Source organism: Puma concolor, chromosome B3 (assembly GCF_028749965.1).
Source record: "Puma concolor isolate L17-30 chromosome B3, mPumCon1.1.hap2, whole genome shotgun sequence".
Classification (NCBI taxonomy): domain Eukaryota; kingdom Metazoa; phylum Chordata; class Mammalia; order Carnivora; family Felidae; genus Puma; species Puma concolor.
Window position 1 is genome coordinate 8,991,457 of NC_141672.1, and position 19,958 is coordinate 9,011,414.

The following is a 19,958-nucleotide window of genomic DNA, read 5'->3' on the forward strand; positions in this document are numbered from 1 at the left end:
AGACTGCAATTTTAAATGGCCTGAGGTCAGGGTAGACTTCCCTGGAAAGGAGACAACTGAGTGAAGACTTGAAAAGACATCTAAAGACATCTAAGTATGTGCAAAGTGACCGCCTCTCTCCCACTGCCCCTTCCCCTGCTTGGATTCCTGTGGCAATCACCCAGCCTCAGCCTGCTCCAGCCGAGCCCTGCCTTGCCCCCTTAGCTGTCTATGCTCAGAACAGGAGCTAGACAGATTTCCCGTAAAGACAGACACTGATGTCATTCTTCTACTCTAAACCCTACACTCTTGCTCACACTGAAAGGCAAAGCCCTTCTGATGGCCTAAAAGAATGCATTCCTCAAGTACACCAGGTACTGCTGTTCCTTCTGCCTACAACCCTTCCCTGGGCTTCCTCTAGCAACCTCCCCATCTCAGACTGCTCAGATGTCACCTGCTTCGTAAGGCCACTCTGACCACTGCATTTAAAATTTCAACCCTCCTCCCCAACTCGATTCCCCACCCTGTCCCCACACCTACCAATTCTATTCCCTGCTTTCTCTCTTCCCCCATAGTACTAACCATATGATCTACTGTAAAATACACTCTTGTGTTTACTGTCTCTCTCTCCCAACTACAGCATTAGCTTCATGAAGACAGGAATTTTTAGTTATTTTGTTCACTGGTATATCCCTAGTGCCTAGAATGGTCCCCGGCATACACTAAGGCCTCAATTAAAAAAAACAAAAAACAAAAAAAAAAACAACCAGTTGAATTCATGAATGAAATTTGGCTCCTTTCCTGAAAGCACTGAATAATAATGTAAGCAAGCTCAGGTACCCACTCAGCCCACCTTTGGAAAGGGAACTGCCGTGTCCGGGATGACAAGAGGCCCCAGCACAATGGCTACACTCAGAAACGCCTAAGCTTTTACATCACAGCATCTTCCGTGGACATCACGGCTCTTCCTCCCAGAAAACAAAACCCCCATGAACATTTAAGAAGTCTTTTCCTACCTGGCTTATTTTTCTCAGGAAAACATTTGTCCATCAAACCTGCAATATTTTCTCGGTATCTGTTAAAAATTAAAGAATGAGTCATTGTTGGAAGCTGTATGCCATGGAAACTTATTAATATTTAATAACAGTAAATAGCACATTAAGCAGCACTGTGTTACATCCTAAATATGCTTACAGACATTCTTCTAAAACAAACTGAACAAAACACCAAAGACCCTTAATATTTAGCAAGTACTTTCTTATTTCCATATTAGTATCAGTTAAAACTATAGTTTCCATTGAGAAATCCTGACTTAAATACATCTACCTTATCATGATTTTACCCAAAATAAGTTTTCCTTTACCTAATTTTGGAATCTCTAACATAGTTAGGATCTTTCAAATTATCCTCCCAAGGAAGATGGCCACTAAGCCACTGGATCATGCAATAACCCAGTATTTCCAAATCACCACGTCTTGATGGGGCTACGAATACAAAAGAAGCAGCAGGTTAAGTATACCAAAATAACTTTAATGTATGATTTCAAATATATATAAAGCAGTAAGGTAAAACAGTCAATTGTACAGTCTTGTTTTTCATCAAAACTTATCACTGCATTTAATAAAATACTAAATAACTATCGGGCAGTATGAGAGAAATAATTTACCTCCAGCTAGCAATTTACTTTGAAATCCAAACCGGCAAACTCTAGAATTTCAAACTGAGACTGCTAGTCTAGGAAATAAATTATAAAGCGGTGACACATCTAATACTGCCCTTGGAAAACTTGAAGATCTTAAAACTGCTGTATATGAAGGGGCCCAGAGAACCGGGGAAGTTTCAGCTCCTCCCCAGTGCTGGGCGCGGAAAGAAGAAATGCCCGCTGTAGAAACAGGCCAACTTCGTAAGTGACAAAGTAAAGCTTGCCTGCTACAAAGTTGTGGCTGCACGAGGAACTTACAGATGTTTAGGCAGCGGGGGGCGGGGGGGAACACCCCACATTCGACTAAGCTAAATAAAACCAAAAAGAAACCGTCACCGAGCTGACGGAACCACCTTCACTGCTAAAGCTGAGGTGTTTTTGAAGGACAGAAGGAAAACGGGGGAAGACACGGGTGGCCCAGTTACACAACTGCAGGAGACCAGCCTCCTCCCGGGTCTTCCCCCACCCCACCTTGCCCCTTGGGGTCTTATTTATTTTATCTACTTATTTATGCAAAATTAAGAACCACGCAGGAGTTCAACCAAAATGCTGGCGGTGTATTTCTTGGTCAAGCGCTGCCGACATACCCACGCCGTTGTGCGCATCGATGCTGGTGAATTCGATCGTGCCATCGTGACATCTTTTGGGGTCTTCTTTGTATTCTTTGTGAATTCCTTCCGGGCAATACCGGTAAGCAAGGCCATAATCTACCAAGTACACCTATAAACGTCCGAGCACCAAGAAAAGTCAAAGCCAAAATGATTGCACACACACTCCTTTGTGGCCCAGAGACAAAATTCTGTCACTGGATTCATCCACAAGGCCACACCACTGCGCCCCAAACAAGCACGAGCCAATAGGCTAACATCAGCAAATACCTAATTCTGAGGGACTTTTTACTTCAAGAAAAACATGAAATGACCGTGTCATTATAGTCCAGAGAACAGGAGCCCATGTTATACACACTTTTGGAGAAGTATGTTATCCTTGATTAATCCTGTCTCCTTGACGTGAGCAAAGCTTATACATTTTACACCTTTTCTTACACTTGGTCTAACACAGAACTGAGCACAGAGGAAACCATCGAACCTTTTGCTGCAATACAACTGCCCCACACCAGGTCTAAGACTGACTTAGATGACACTCGGTGCGGTAACGATCTTCTATATCTCTGCTCCTTCAATTACAAAATAATCAAATATCAATTCATTTCATAAAAACATTTCAGAGTACAATAATGACCTGAAGAACTTTTAGATGAGGCTCTTATCTGCATTTAAATATTACATATTAAAGTCAAGTTTCACAATTAAAACCGAATTTTAATATTACAGTGCACCTCTCTGTGGGCACGTACACGTGGATCTGATGAGCATACAAAGCCAGTACATTCGGCTCTCTGCTACTCCACAGCCACATATCATATCTCTAATTGTGGGTAAGTGGCTCCCAAACGTAGGCATTTGATCACAAGAGGAAACTGAAGTAAAAATATGGGGACGGATCTAGCACATACATCTAACACCAGAAAAAGAATCCCATCCAAAGCATATGCCCGAAGGATAACAGAAGTGCAAAAATATTTTCCTATAAACAAAAGGCAGCATATTTTAGTTAACTGCAAACTGAAATAAGCCGCACTTTTATTTATTACACTGTACAAATCCAGTTCACTTCAATTAATGGAACCCTTATGGTTCAGGTTCTCAGCGATGTTTTGTTTGCTTGCTTGCTTTAAACCTTTTTAAAACATCTAACACAAGACGTCTGGGAATCCTGTGATCGCCCAGAAGAGTTCCCCAACAGCATGCTACGGCGTGGCGACTTCCCTCTGTTATACATGTAGAGATCCCTGACCGCCACCGTCACGGAGACGGGGGACGGGATCAAATACCTGAGACGGTAGAAAATAAAGGGAAGGCCAAGGAAAACGGAAAAATTAAGCAAGGGGAAGTTAAAGACAGGTCCGAGAAAAAGAATACAGTGGAGTATCAACATACACACACGGAAAATATCTAGTCCTTGCTCACACGCTATCGGGAAGACGCGAGAACACACACGGGACAGATGATGTGCAGTGGCCCAACGATGTCGTGCCAACTAAACCTCACTTTAACCGAAATCGTGGCAACGGCTTCGGGAAAACCACGTAAAGCCCTCTACTGCAGCCAAACTGATCCAAATAAAGGTACAATAACATTAGCTTTTCTCTTTTCCTTAAAAAGTAAAAATTACAAAGTGAATTATAAGAAACTAAAAAAATGCACATTTGAATTCCAAACACTAAGGGCATACAAATTTAGACAGCTAAGATATTTCTGTAAACCAATTGATTTGAATAATCAACATGTTAAAGACCAAATTTTCCAAGTAACAGAACACTTACATTTGATGGATTTCTTGAACAAAGGAAATAAAAAAAATGACAAAGCAGACAGGCAAACATAATTCATCGGTGCACTATATAATTTTAAGCTTCCACCCCCAAATAGCTATTTGAAATTCATTTTGTATCACAAGCGCTTCTTCTGAATACTATTTAGGACAAAATAGCCAACTTGATAAAGTGCCAACAAATCGCATCAAAAATGTAGAATGTTAACTAGATAAAAGTGTCAAGAAGAAATATTATTACCATATCTACTTCAAAAAGTAAAACTTCTGCACAGGTTCAAAAGTTCAAAGCAACCGTATCTGTTTTCAAACAACAGCTTTTAAATAGTAGAAATTAAAGTTAATAAAGCTACCTGGTCAGGATTCTTGTAGCTCAGAAGAAGGTTTGAGGCCTTGATGTCTCCGTGTACATACTCGTGCTCGTGAATGTACTCCAGAATATCCAGCTAAGAAAGCACCATATAGAATAAGTTAGTGCAGTACCCAACACCGACCAGCAGAGGACCGAGCTTCAACACAACTAGCCTTTACGGGATTAAAACAAGGAGTGTAGCTCACATACAATTCTCAAGCTCAGCTGCAAGACAGTTTTCCGAGAAAACCTTTTGGCATTTGCTTCGTATATTTTCTGAAGGTCACTCCCAAAGCGATCCATTATCATAAACCTGTAACTAAAGACAAACAGGGAAAGTCAATGAACGAAACGGAACTCCAGAAAACCTATCTTACAATGACTCCCCTCCTTTCAGAGTAATTTCTTCAAGGCAACGTTCGGTAAGGAAGCAGAATGAAGAGGGAAGAGAGGAAAAAGAAGGAAAGAAAGAAAAACATTTGAAACAATTTCTTCCAACTAGAAATCTCCGGAGTGGGGAGTGCTTCGCCGTCTGCCTTTCACCTTGAAGGCCTCCTCCTGTCTCAGCCAGTAAGCTTCCCGAAGACACTATTCCCTGCAATAGTGTCTATAGCCCACAGACAGAGTCCAGCAGACTCATTCACAGTGAAGATAAAACAATCTGAGTAAGACTCAGTAAGATCACTGATTTTTCTCCTACTAAAGTTACCTTATACTTCTAGATAACAGCTTCTTGCCTGTGACTATCGTGTTTTTCTCTATTTTCAGGGCACATTTTAGCAACTAACTTCCTACTAAAATCAAGACTATCAGGAGACACCATAACAATGGCTAAATTCAATAAAACGGCATAAATGGCGTTAAAGGGCTGTACGTTAAATATCCAAAGGACGAGACTCAGGGAAGAACCACCGCCCGGGGGAAATGAGAAGATTTCTGGCTTTGCCACAAACCCCACCGTGTCACCCTGGCCAGGCCACACGACCTCTCCAAGCCCCGATTCCCACGGCGTCAAACGAGAGTGGGGCCTCAGGCTTCCCAAGGTCTTTTCTGGCACTCGAATTCTAACATTCAACAGCCTCCAGTGACACTTCGTGTGTGCCCACTGTGGGTGCAACACCCTGCTCCAGTAACACAGTGCAGCTTGTGCTCTAAGGGTCAGCTTTTACCTTCATGAAGTCTCCCGATTCTGCCTCGTCCGGTTAAATCAATACAAACCAAGACCACACTCACAACGTACCTTCCAATGGGAATAAGATGAACGATGACCATCCCAACGACGGCCGGCGCTCACGGAAGCCTGGTCTGAGCAAGGCACTATTCTAAGTACTTCAGATGGACCAGTGCGTGCCAACCTAACGTCACCCTTGTGAGGCACGGGCTCCTATTCGCCCCATTTTACAGCAGGAGAAAACTGATGCCTGGTAATCTGTCCTCCAGGAAAGGGGGGAGCCACGCTTTGACCTCTACGTGAAACATATCCAAATAAATAAATGTCAGTGGTACCCAAAAATCCCACTTATTTTTAGCTGAGAAGCCTATGATGTATACCACATGTCCAGTTCAACAGAGAAGGAAAGCTAACATTAAAAGACAACAGGCCAAAATTACAAAAAAAAAAAAAAAAAAAATCGGGATTCTATCCACTTTTGAAGTGGAAGAGAATTGGAGATCATCTTGTCTAAGCATCTTTTGATAAATACATTAACGTCTACAGAGGTAAAGTGATTTGTCCGAAGTCATGTGATTAGTCAGAGGCAAAATGTATTCATTCGTGCAAGATTTTCCAGGACAATGTGACCTCTAACTTAGTAAAGAAGGAACAGTAATGGGACTTCCTGGTTTCCTCTGTCCACGGGTTCGGAAAGTTGAGGAATGGGACCGGGACACACACACATTCATTTTTACGGTAAGTGATGTAATTAGTATAGAATTACTAATTAGTATAGCACGTGGGCAACACACCTCTGCAGACCGTCTAAACGAGGGCTAAAATACAACTTCATTCCACAGGAGACCCATGAAGACACCACTCTGAGCATATCTCTGTCTCTAGTCACAGGCCACACCACGACCACCGTCAACAACCCCCCCTCACCGCCTCACTATTTCTAAATTACACACGTCAACGGACATTCCCATCGACCGTGTCATCTTATCCGAGTCCCCAGGGAAGTGCACGTTGATGGTTTCACCTTGCACAAGTTACTTAGAAACTACGCTCATGTGACTCCTCAGGGGTAGACGCAACCTTGCAGAAGGTGGCGAAGGTTCCCAGGCTGCCACGCTCCTCCTCCCTCCTCACCCGGGTTTTCATTACCGGGGTGAGGCTCTTTCTCTCTTGCGCATGCTCGCCCTGCTCCTTGTTAGACATCCATGGCCACCACGTGCCACAGAGCAGGCCGGAAACCACCCTCGACCCCATTCATGTTACTCTCCTGCTGGAGACACTAGCCTGCTCTCCGACGGTTTTCTACATCAGCAGTTCTTAACGTTTAAGGGAATGAAGACCCCTCTGAGAGTAAAAGCTAACACAGTATTTTAACATATATTCTAACTGCTTTACGTTACCCTTATTAAGTGGGTAGCCGTTATTCAATTTCACAGGGGAGGAAATGGAGGCCAGAAGGAATAACTTACCAGTCACACACATTTTAAGGAGCAAAACACAGATTTGGAAACCCAACAGACTAGCTCCAGAATCCTTGCTCTATACGTGCTATTTCTACAGAAATTTTCACAAAAACTCTAGAGACCTGTCCCAGCAACACCGTATACAACAAAACGCTATCATTTCAGGAAGTTCGCACACTCCCTAAGAGATACGTGGATCCCAGGATAAGAACTTCCAAGTAAAACTCAGCACTGGCCGCCCACCCAACAACTACCTCTCCTCCCCATCCTTCCCAGCAGAGCACCCATTTGGTCCAGGCATTCCATCCTCTTCCACGTGGCCACGTGCTTCACCCTGCCAATCATGGCAATCACTCTGCCCTTGCCAGTGACCCGCTTAAGAATGAGCACTGATAGGGGACACCTGGGTGGCTCAGTCGGTTAAGCGCCCAACTTCAGCCCAGGTCACGATCTTGCGGTTTGTGGGTTCGAGCCCCGCGTCGGGCTCTGTGCTGACAGCTCACAGCCTGGAGCCTGCTTGGGATTCTGTGTCTCCCTCTCTCTCTGCCCCTCCCCGCCTCTCTCTCTCTCAAAAATAAACATTTAAAAAATCATAAAAACATAAAAGAATGGGCACTGATATAACCCTGACCAAGAGAACATGAGAGAAAGGGAGATTCCCCCGCCATGAAAGCGAAACACACAACAAGCAATACCTCCTTCTGCTCTTGGCGGCTGTGTCTGCATGCGATGCCTAGAAATGGGGCAGCCACCCTGAGACCACACAATGGAGCATTAATACAGAACAAGTTCAAGGGCTTCCCCTTCGGGCCCAAGTGCAAGATAAAGGCAGCTGGGCTCCTGATGATCACTGAAGGGAGCGGAGTCAAAGCTTCCCTTTGCGTGTAGCTGAAAGCACCATTACCAACCTACCCCCAGGTCCACAGTAAGCTGCCAACCTTACTCTCTGAGGTTCCATTCACTCATTCAAATATTTCTGAAATGTCAATTATGCACCCAATTGGAGGTTTTCTCCAACTCAGCTGTGCTGACAACATCCTCTCCCTTCTTGGAACTCCTGAGACACGAACAAATCAGAGTCACACGGTTTAGCACACGGCTGCTATAATTGCTTCACACAAGTTTGTTTTTCTCACCGGCTAGGCTGAAATTTCATAAAGAGGAGGACGCTGCTGCGAGCAGACCGGACATCTAGTACGAAATACCGAACCGGAACCTGAAGGCTCCCTGTTGTCACATCAATGGCACGGAGTTTTTTGCTTGCTTGCTTGTTTACATGTCAGGGGAGAAAACGCACGGGGTTCATCTGCCCGGTTCCCACTCATCGGCCGGGTTCCGGGCACTTGCTAGAGCTCCGCACAAACCCTCCAGACCAGAGGTGACGCCGTGTTCCTCTCTGCCAAGTGTGTGCCACACGGCCCAGACGAAGGCCCAGCGGTACCTGCACGTGCTCGCTAAACAGTGAACAGCAAGTGCTTAGAACAGAGGGAAGAAAAACAGAACATGCATATGTTTACCTCTTTCCATTTTTATCATGTAGACCAGACCCCCAGTACTTAGGAACACCCAGGTACTTCAGTTTATGGGTACGAATCCACTTCTGAACTACAAGTTAGAAAAAAAAAAAAAAAAGCTTGTGATTTCACTTGTTTTATGTATTTTTTTAAATCATTAAGAGAACGTACTCACACATGCATTAAGATTGCACCTTTTTCCATAAAAAAAGGTGAACATTATGATCAGCAAATAACAAGTACCTTACAATCAAAGCATTTTTATTAACCCACCAAATTTTGTCATCCTGCTCTAAACATCATCTTTAAAATGAAAAATCTGGGGCACCTGGCTGGCCCAGTCGGTTAAGCACCTGACTTGATTTCAGCTCAGATCATAATCTCATGATCATGAGATTAACCCCCACGACGGGCTCCAGCCTGCGCGCCTGCTTAAAACCGTCTCTCTCCCTCTGCCCCTCCCCGGTCGCGCAGGCACGCACACCTGCATGCACGCTGTCTTTCACGGGGAAAAAAACTGAAAATCTGCGGGAGGCATTTAAAGAAAGAAAATCAAACCACAGCACTGCAGTTGTGGTCACCAACTCTAATTATGTAAATGTTTACTCTCTGCTCCAGAAAGACTAACATTTTAACCAATCTAGAAGTTGTTCACCTCATTCTAAAAGTCTTCAACCGGGATACCAAGCTGGAGGGGAGGAGGGGGAGGGGAGGAGAGGAGAGGGGAGGGGAGGGGAGGGGAGGGGAGGGGAGGGGAGGGGAGGGGAGGGGAGGGGAGGGGAGGGGAGGCTTGAAGAGGTCCCCCTCTCTTCCTTAACAGTCTCTTCAAGTTCAACAATTATAGCATCCTGCCTCCCTCCCAGGTTATGTTGTCTGCAGTTTAGAAAAAATACTCAAAAAGATTGAGAGATCCTTGAGTGATATACGTGAATTAGGATTATATCTCAATTTTTAACAATATTTCCTAAATCATATCATTTATTAACTTTATTCTACATATCAATTTAGGTGAAATCTTATCATAACAAACCCAGGAAGAAATCAGAATTCTCTCCTACAAATCTCATTAAAATGAAATTGATTCATGAAGTAAAAAATAAAAATTACAAGGCATCAAAATATAAGATCCAGTGCCCTGGTTTTGACCTAAAACAACAACCAGGGGTCATTTTAAGAGTGTAAGTAGATGTGTGCTGTACTCCTTACTTTGCTCTGGTTTGGCAGCTCGCTGGTAGAACTTCAGTTCAGTAAAGAGGGGTCCGTTGTCACTGGGCTCCTTAAAACAGAACGGGTAATTGACGCTAACAGTTGTTAACATCAGGGAGTTATTTTCAAAGAAACTTCAAAAAGGACTAACACCAATTTTTCTTTCCAACGTAATTGTGAACTTAAGGTTGTAATAACTACGTTTAAGTCAAACTCCTTCGAAATGTTCTAGATATTCTAAGAGGCCATGAGTCTTCTATTTCTCTCAAGCTACACTTTTGTCAGTGATAAAACGCTCAAAATCAGATACACAGCTCAGTCTTTGCAGAAGTTTATGAAAAATCTTTAAACTCATTTTCATCTTTATTAAGCTTTCTCTTAAAGCAATGATCAGCAACCATGTGAACTGTTTCACCAAGGGGCTACCAGATGCCTCTGAGATCTAATAAAATTTCAATACCCGACTTAACCAATCGGGCAAAATCCTACTCTTTTCCCTGTTTCTCACACAGTTGTATCTAGTTGTGACCTTGTCACAATGAGAATCTTCTGGAACTCCAGAGCGAGCAAGCACAGGCCATTTAGCTGCATCCCTTCCTTTCTGACACCGATTCCCGTGTTTTTCAAACTAAGGAACCCTACAATTTACTTCCCCCGTGATAATTCAAAGTCAAGAGGAAAACGGGGCTCAGTAAATCGTGTTCCACCAACTACACTGGACTACATTCATTTTACATTTTAAGGAATATTAACCGTGAAAATTATTTGTAAAGGGGTATACACACACACAAGTATGGACAAACAAGAAATATCAGCCTGTTGAGAGTTTTGCCTTGTGAAACAGCTTTAGAAGGGTAAAAACGGTCTTACAATTTTGTGGACTTTTTAAATAGTAAATTATGTCTGAATCAAAACTGGTTAGTATTTCACGTTTCATCATTTCTGTTGGGATTATCTTGTTTATCGAGAATCTGAGAACAATTTTTTAAAGCAGTGAAAATGTCACAGGAGGAAGCTAACTTTTCCAAATTAATTTTAGGGTCGCTTTTCTTTTAGGAAATATGGGAAGAAACTTATTTTGGACAGAACACCCGTATAGCTGGAGTTCAAGGGTCAGCAGAACATTAGAAGAAACGACGATGAGGCCCAAGCCTTTCAGGAATCCCCAGTTCAAGCCCCTATAGGAAGACTAGCCAACGTGCAGAGAGGCCAGGCCCAGTTAAGAATGAGCGAGCGCTCGGGGCGCCTGGGTGGCACAGTCGGTTAAGCGTCCGACTTCAGCCAGGTCACGATCTCGCGGTCCGCGAGTTCGAGCCCCGCGTCGGGCTCTGGGCTGATGGCTCGGAGCCTGGAGCCTGTTTCCGATTCTGTGTCTCCCTCTCTCTCTGCCCCTCCCCCGTTCATGCTCTGTCTCTCTCTGTCCCAAAAATAAATAAACGTTGAAAAAAAAAAATTAAAAAAAAAAAAAAAAAGAATGAGCGAGCGCTCAACAGCAAACAGGCAGCATATAACTAACACCTGGCTCAGACACTGAAAATAAACTTGCCTTGTTCCAGGTAAGTAGACTCTTCGGGCCAGCCTTGGAACAGAGTGGTGCACAAGGATGTGGCATCTCGCCACCTTTTACGAAGGGGAAACTAACCAACATACAAGGTACGAGTCCAGATCCCGAACTTTTGGACTCAGTATCTCAAGTTTCGCCGTGACCTGTGGCTCGTGTCTCGGCCTCAGCGCTTGCTGGACAGACGCCTGTGCACGCGTATAGCCTACGGCCAAGAACGGGCCTTCAGCAGGAGCAGCAAACTCAGTGCAAGAAACGAAGGGAGAAATGGAAATTCGAGAGAAGAAATTCTGGTAAAGTTCCTCTCCAAAGGCTAACTTGTAGAACAGCTTATTAATATAATTCAGGTTTGAAAGGGGTTTTCCTAAGACAAATCCTGGCTTATTACCATCAGTATAAAATTCTGAGTTATTCAGTTTCAACCTATGGCATATCAAGTTTAATTTTCAAGCTTCCCTTCAGGCAATAATTTATTAAACTTATAATAATAAGAATCAACCCATATAAATCAGACTATTATAAGGAAAGCCCCACTACAACGAAGGCTCTTTGAGCTCATTTCATACTTTTTCTAATCCAATAAGAGTCCATTATAACAAAATAAAGGAGCTACTTTCTTGGCATTGCACTCTGCAGCCAAAGCTAGCTATTTCTGTTGAAGAAAATACCTTACTTAACTCATAACTAAAATTTTATTAACATATTTCAAATCTAAAATACTTTGCCAACTCTGTAATAGCCAAGATTTAGAAAAGAAATTGGGACTGACATTTTAACTAGAATATCACTGAACGTTTCTTTAAGACTTCTAAGTGTCAAAATGAAGAAGACAACAGAAAAAAACTTAAAATGTGATATATTTCAATGGCACCATCTAAAAGCAACTGGCTGCCATTTAAAAATGAAGCTGTATAAAGTTTCCCCTTCCTACCAAAAAATTATGGTATAAGAACTGAAAATTCAGGTCACTTCTCATACAGTCGGTGAGGGAAACGAAACATCAGTCTGTAAACTTCTTGCCAGGGAACTTCGAAAATACAGCTTTTATGTCAGTTCACCCTGGAAAGTGACTATGCTATAAAGAACTGTTAGGATACAAGACCCAAAAGTCCGGCCTCCCGCTCAGTTCTGCCATCAGCTCCTGGACACGACGGGAAGGGGGTGTGGAAAAGAAAACGAATTCATTATTAAAGTCTGTTAATAAGAAAACACAAAAGAGAACTCTTCCTCCTTGCTACCCACCGTCTTACCAGTTTACCATTCATCGCTGCACATCGTCTTTCCTGAGATAAAATACAGTGTCTCTCGGTTATCTAGAGGCAGAGGATACAAGTTCACCGTCGCTGGTGACCCGGCACCCCAACTCCAAGGCTGCGCTCGTAAGTCAGTAAGGAATTAGGCCCTAAACAGAACCAGAACGGCCATTGGGTAGGAGAGGGAATATATTTAAAATGTACCTGAACACCTATCTTGAATATGTGTGTCTTAACTGCATTTCAAGACCATGTGTAATTAAGACATCTGTGGGTTAACCATTTGAAGCTCTTTCACACAGCAGACCCGCGTATTAGCAGGGACCACATTTTCTGACAAGTCCTCCGCTCGGAGGCAGAGGCCCTCCCAGAAGCGCAGGGTACCTGCCGCCTCTCCTGCATAAACGGATCCACAAAGGTCAACGGGGGTATGCACACAGGATGCCACTGAATATAATTAAGGTGTGCTGTGTGCCAGACTCTACCGACGGTTCTCAACCTTAACGCGCAAAAGAATCCCCCGGGGAGCTTTGCTAAAAATACCAATAACCAGGCCCTGCACCCAGAGGTTCTGATTACACCGTACAACCAGAGCGGAGAACCACTGTTTGACTTGATATGCCATTACGTTATGACGTCTAATTTCACATTAAAAATCAATTTGCCTCCGATTATTTCTTAAATAACAATTTGCTGAGGGTTTTTTTTCCCAAAGATAACATATGTGCTTATTTTAGAAAATGTGGAAATACTTTGATATATTTTCTTCGCATATATATGACCATTTTATAAAACTGCCTCCACACTACACGTAGTATTGTATCTTTTTTTTTAATACTTAATTATGAAATTTCCCCCAAAGAGTAGTACTTGTTCTTTGAAAACATGATTTTTAACAGCCCCTAATGTTTTTAAGTGGCGAATGTTCATAAACAGGTGATTTTCATACTGGAAAGATCTGGTACTTATTTTATATGCTTCTGTTTGATGAACCATCTCAATTTTTAATGTTGCACAGCTCTGAGAACAAAAGAGTTGCAGAACAGTAGTGGACAGAGCTACGGCCCAGCACGTCGCCAGGCGAAGGCAAATCGTGAAGAGGCCTGCTCAGAAAGAAACAGACGAGGGACGGGTGGCATCTAGAAATTAAAAGGTGGTGGGAAGTTACAGCTACAAAGTTTTCAAGAGAATGAAACGGGCATTTAAAAACGACACCAAGAAAACAAGTTTGCAACGAGGTCCTTATCATCAGACAACTTAAAATCCAGCCAGAGAGAGAAACCTACAAAAGTGAAAACCAACTGGCGGCATGAGAAGGATGTGAGCTTATGAAACCGCAAACTACAGGGAAACAGAATGAGTGCCTCTAGAGTTTGAAGGAGCTCAGAGAAGATGAGTATCCAGGAGGAAACCAGCAAGCCCTCTCTCTCCCTGAGAGAGGAAAGGGGAAGTCACTAACACCGCTTTGTTTGTGGCGTTCTTCCAGGATCACAGCCAAACTACCACACCGAACATGTTACGGAGATATTACATGCAAAAGAGAAATCAGCTGAATATTTATCACTGTCCTAATTACAAAGAGAAGGAGTAATACGGGCTAATGGGAACAGAACTAAATTAGGAGATAGGAGATGCAGAACGCTGAACTAGGTTTGATAACAAAAGGCTTTAAACTTAGAAATAAGGAGCAATTTACCACCTTATTAAGCAGCTAGGAAATGTTGCTCCTACCCATTTTTGCCATAACTCTGTGAGTAAAACACGTGGTGAAAGTGAAGTTACACTGAATACCAACTAAAAGTGCTTGGAATTGCCCATAAGAAAGCAGAACAGCCTAATTCTAAAATAAACCGCAGCCTAAGGGCTGTCGGGCTACACGGAAGAGAGACCTGTCTACACACCCATCCCACCCCCAGGACGCGGCCCCGGCAGCCGCCCTGCACGAGGTGGGGAGCACTGTGTGCACGTTGGCCCACGGCAGAGTGGTCACAGGGAACCACGGCGTCGGAACTTCAAGATCAGGAGAAGTCCTAAGTGGACTTGCCCCCTTCGCACAATGTTAACTCTGTAAAGATCCTAAGAAGAAACTAGTCTTCCCCACAGATTTTAATTTTAACCTGTCGTGTCGGAGACAAATGCAGATAATATTCTGCGCCTCCACACAAACAACCCGATTTAAAAATAAGAACGTTCGCTCCTCTGCTACAGCAGCACACTGAGTATTTCAAAAGGAACGTGAATGCACGAAAGCAGGAGAAAAATCCAAAATGAAAGGGCTTGCAGAAAAGGGAAATGGCAGGACACACACTTGAAGCTGTCGACCTTACCTGCACTCTGGGCAGGACCGAGTAACCGGGACCCAGTTAGCTGCCCCCGGTCAACAAGTATCACTAACACACTGGACAGAAGAGGGAGTTACTATTTTCAGACATTAGGCAGAACGGGTAGTACCTGTAAAAGATGGGAAACAAACAGAACGAGCCCCAGGCAGCCCCAGCTTTCCTCACGGAGGCACCAGAGTAAAAAGGGGGCAACTCGGGGTTCTGAGGGGCCAGGAGGCCGATGACCCCACCGCCAAAACCAAACCAGGAGATTGGACGTTTTTAAAATCTAGAAATATTAGAACAAAATCAAAGACCAACATCCCTCATGAACACAGACATAAAAACCCTTCACAAAATATCAGCAAATCGATTCCGGCATTATGTAAAAAGCGTGACATGTCATAACTAAGTGGAGTGTATGTTAAGAATAATAGTCCTACGCTCAAACGACCAATCGATATCACTGCCACATTAACAGAACGAGGGAGAAAAAGCCTGGGATCCATCTCAGCCGATGCAGAGAAAGCATTCACAAAATAAACAGGCAAACTACAACCCGGGAGAAAATATTTACAACACATACATCTGGAAGGAGACTTGTGCCCAGAACAACTCTCTTACTGCTCAATCACAAAACGCAAAACAACCTAGATATTAAAAAAAAAAAAAAAAAAAAAAAAAAAAAGAAAGACCGAAGAGGCACTCCGAATGCCCAGGAAACACAATTACTTAGAAAAAGTGATCAAAATCTGCCACCTAGTAAAACTCAAAGACACGTATCACGGCTGCAAACCCACCGACCCGACAAGCACACACACGGAGGAGGACGTGGGAGCGACCGGAACTCTCACTCGTGGCTGGTGGACGTGTCAGATGGCAGAACCACTTTGGAAAATCCGTCTTATAAATGTGAATATGCACCTTCCCTGTAAACCAGCGATTCTCCTTCTAGGTATTTATCCAAGAGAAATAAAAAACCTTGTACAAAAATCTTCAGAGAAGCTTTATTCATAATGGCCTAAAACTGGAAACAATCCAAATGTCTATCAACAGGAAACGGAAAGGAAAAAAAAAAAGCTGTAATATGTCCACATAATATAATATTCTGAGCAGTAAGACTGAACAAGGAACTACCAACAACATGAATAAGCAATATTAAACATTATGCTGAGAATAATAAGTCAGAAACAAAACAGTATATAGAGTACAGTATCATTTCTGTGACCTTTCAGACAATAATAACTTATCCACAGCAAAAGTAAAAAAAGTAAAAAAAAAAAAAAACAAAAACAAACCCACACACACACAACCAAAATCTCAGATAAGCGGTTACCTCAAAGGGTACAGGAAGTAGGGGTTTGACCAGAAAAGGACACGAGAAATCTTTTTGGGGTGATGGAAATATTGTATTATTTTGAGAGGGGTGAGAGTTACACAGGTATATGCACTTGTCAAAAGTATTCAAATTATTTAGTATCTATGGCTTTCCTTGTAAAACTACGCCTGAATAAAAAAGTGTTAAAAACAATCATTAAAACGATTCAGGTCCAAAAGAGTTAATTCACAAGAGATCAAATCTACTCTTCACTGAAAAGAAAGTAAAATAAAACACACCAAACACAAATCTTCAGGATAATTCTGAGTTCTATAGCCTCTAGAAAAAAAGTAGGGGTGGGGAACTTATGTGGGTGATTTGCCTAAATAACAGACCCTGTTATCTCTTCCATTATTTAACAAAGACATGTTCTTCACACGGATTAAAAAACTCTAAGAGGAGTTACAACTGTAACTTTTACGCAGAAAGATGCATAATATATTCCTAATAACAAACAGTAGCTAAAATGCTCTTTAGCGCACCAATATATAAGTGGACCTGGCCACGCAAAGTATGCTTATACCAGATAAGATGCCGTCAACCTCTCCTCGTTACAAACTAATTTCAACACCAGTTTGGCAAAAACAAAGTCCCAAGTGATCACAATTATATAAATAATATAATTTACAAAAATGGAAGGGGAAGGGGAGAAACCTGGGAAAAGCAAAAACTGACCAAGTGGAAGCTGACAAGCAAATGCAAGATAAAATACAGTAAAATTTCATTAAACTAGTACAGTCTTATATGATATAAATAAAGCATCTCAACTATTGCAAACATAGCTGAAATAAACAGAATGAGCTGCGTATTTTTATTCCATGTCTGTATACCTCCATGCTTCCATTCATTTTCCACCAAATACCAGTATCACTCTAATTCCAAAGAGAGGAAACAGACGTTTGAATGCAAATTATTGCAAATTATAAAGCTACTTTTGTGTCTTATTAAATATTTATTAAGCACTGTTAAAAATACAGTACCTTACGGTTCAATTAATTCTAGTTATCAAAAAGGATGTTTTACAAAGTAAATACTATACCCATTCAACAAAGAAGAAAAGCAGCTAAAATCTTTTCTTACCACTTTTACAACACAGGGTGCATCACTGCCCACAGATTTCGAAGAATTCAGATCAGCTGTTTGAAAAAGTGACATATGTAATATCAGAACAAGAAGTAGCATCATTTTAATTAGCCTGTTAACTAACCCTTTGTTAATATTTAGGTCTGGATATCTAAAACTCCTTGATAGAATACATTTCAGTTCCCAAATATGTGTCTCCGGATTATCATTACAGTATATCTCATCAATTTGAAGACTTTTTTTTCATGAGTTAACATGTCTGAAATTGAAATGCCTCTTATAATTGCTGGTATCTTCAAAATGATCATCAATTAAGTATGGAAAACTCTGAGTTAAAGATTTCTTTAATTCGAAAGTACTCATGGCCTTTGATATGCTAATGTAGGCTGTGAATTCCCAAGAGGACGGTAACTGATAAAATTTCTTAAATATACAAACCAGGGAATCCTTTTAAGAAGGGGCATTAAAAAAGAAAAAAAAGGAAGAAAAGAGAGGAGCTAAAATTCCAAAAACCACTCGTTTTGGGGGAAAAAAAAAACAAAACAAAACTCCTCTAAACCAACAGCCAGGATGTTGGCACTAGAACTCTGAGCTGCCATCCGTAATAATCTTAATGTGGCTGCCATTTCATTTCCTGCAAATAGAGCAGCACAGGTGCCCTGGAATACTGCATCAGGAGTGTTAGGCTGCCCACATTCATTAAACAGATATTTCTACCAAGGACCTCCTATATGCCAGTGTCTAGGAAAGCGATTCGGTAATGAACAGAAGGAAGTAATTGCTCCTCTTGTGAAGCTGACGTTTCAGTGGTAGGACACCAACAACTATTAAAATACCAAGTACGCTTGATGGTGTAAGTGCTACAGAGGGAAAATGAGGCAGGAACAGAAGGCAGACAAATGTTGCAAGGTACCAGGAGAAACCTCCCTGACAGGGTGTCACTGGAGCAGTGGTCTGAGGCAGTGAGGGAATAAGCCACGCAAATATCTGGGGAAGGACATTCCAGGCAAACCAGCACAAAGGCCCTGACGTGGAAAGTCTCCGACGAGTCTGAGGAAAGCAAGGAGGCCAAAGTAGCTGGAAAAAATTAAGTGAGGTAGAAAGGAACAGGGGACCGATCAGAAACGCAGCAGGGAACAAACACCAGCATGACAGGTGACATAAAGCTGTCACTGCGATTGAGCTGGAGAGCCGCTGGAAGGTGCCGGGAAGAGGATGGCAAGATCAGACTTTGATCCCTTAAGAATTCTTCAGGCTGCCTGGCGGACAACGGCGTGCACAGGGCAAGGGCAGAGGCAGGGAGGTCAGCCGGGCTGTTACGACGCTCCAGGCGAGAGAAGGCAGAGGCCTGAGCCAGGGTGGCAGCCGACCAAGCACCGCGAAGTGGTCTGACTGTGGGCGTTTTCAGAGAAGAGCCGACCGGATCTGTTGGTGAACTGGATAGAGAGGACAAGGGCGGGAAAGAAGGTAAGGAGGCCTCCAAGTTTTGAGCCTGAGTAACTGCAAAGACGAAGTTGCTCCTTACTAAGACAGAGAAAACCACAGGAAGAGCTGGTGCTCCAGGCTGCCTGAAGTCTCAGATGTTCACGAGACATCCAAGTTCAATTGTTAAATAGGCAGTTGATCTACAAGTCTTGAGTTCACAAGAAAGGTCCAAGTTCGAGAAATGAATTTGAGAGTCGTCAACATGGAAATACCACTCACTTAAAACCAGGAGCCCAGAAGACCCCTAGGGAATGAGTGAGGACAGAAAAAGGAGGAGACCCCAGGACTGAGCCCTAAGGCATTCTCACGTTAGAAGGTGATGAGATGAAGGAGGGAAGGAAAAGGAAATCAAGAAACTGCCAATCAGCTGGGAAACGGCAGTATTTTGAAGAAGCTGCAGCTAAGGTGCTTCACACTGAAGAAGGAACACTGAGTCACAAGAACGGCTAACGTGGGCGGACGGAAAGTGGGAGCTCCAAGATACATCACTCAGATACTGAGTCAGTGATAGAAATCAGGTTGTTGTTTTTTTCTTAAATAAGCATGCAGTATACAAAATATTAAAATAAGGATAGTATCCCAGTCATACTGCACAATTCAAATGAGGAAAGGGGGAAAAGGCAGCTCAACAACTCATGTGAACATCACGTGCTACAAAATATGCCACGCACAAAGAGCACGGTAAGAAGAGATCTCCCGTTGCCGAGAAAGAAAAGTGGTTTCCACACAGCATGGAAAGAAGTAAGAAAGGGTTGGGGCGCCTGGGTGGCCCAGTCAGTGAAGCATCCGACTCTTGATTTCAGCTCAGGTCATGATCTCACAGTTCGTGGTTCGAACCCCACGTCGGGCTCCGTGCTGATAGTGCAGAGCCTGCTTGGGATTCTCTGTCTCCCTCTCTCTCTGCCCCTCCCGGCTCTCTCTCTCAAAAACAAAAAATTAAAATGGAAAAAGAAAAAAGGTTAACGCAAAGCAAATATACACAGCAATATACACCTGCTCTAAACCCAGCTTTGGAAAAATGAAGAAAAAGAAGCATCACGTACAGAGATCAAGGGGCAAAGGGCAGCATGATGGCCAAGGCACAGATTCTGAGAAA

At 42.8% G+C, this 19,958-nt stretch overlaps 1 protein-coding gene across 5 annotated transcripts in view; it reads right to left on the reverse strand.

Annotated features, from left to right (window-relative positions):
• VRK1 (VRK serine/threonine kinase 1) overlaps window positions 1-19,958 on the reverse strand; it is a 76,974-nt gene that overhangs the window by 19,862 nt on the left and 37,154 nt on the right. For 4 of the 5 annotated variants that reach the window (XM_086708849.1, XM_086708848.1, XM_025919514.2 and 1 more), the window contains exons 3-10: window positions 17,375-17,430; window positions 9,782-9,851; window positions 8,579-8,666; window positions 4,638-4,746; window positions 4,429-4,521; window positions 2,269-2,401; window positions 1,343-1,463; window positions 996-1,054 (exon numbers count right to left, since the gene is read on the reverse strand). In XM_086708849.1, coding sequence (XP_086564975.1) covers window positions 996-1,054; window positions 1,343-1,463; window positions 2,269-2,401; window positions 4,429-4,521; window positions 4,638-4,746; window positions 8,579-8,666; window positions 9,782-9,851; window positions 17,375-17,430 — 729 coding nt within the window. The remainder of the gene's footprint in view (window positions 1-995; window positions 1,055-1,342; window positions 1,464-2,268; window positions 2,402-4,428; window positions 4,522-4,637; window positions 4,747-8,578; window positions 8,667-9,781; window positions 9,852-17,374; window positions 17,431-19,958) is intronic. The other variant, XM_086708850.1, reaches the window with a different exon arrangement.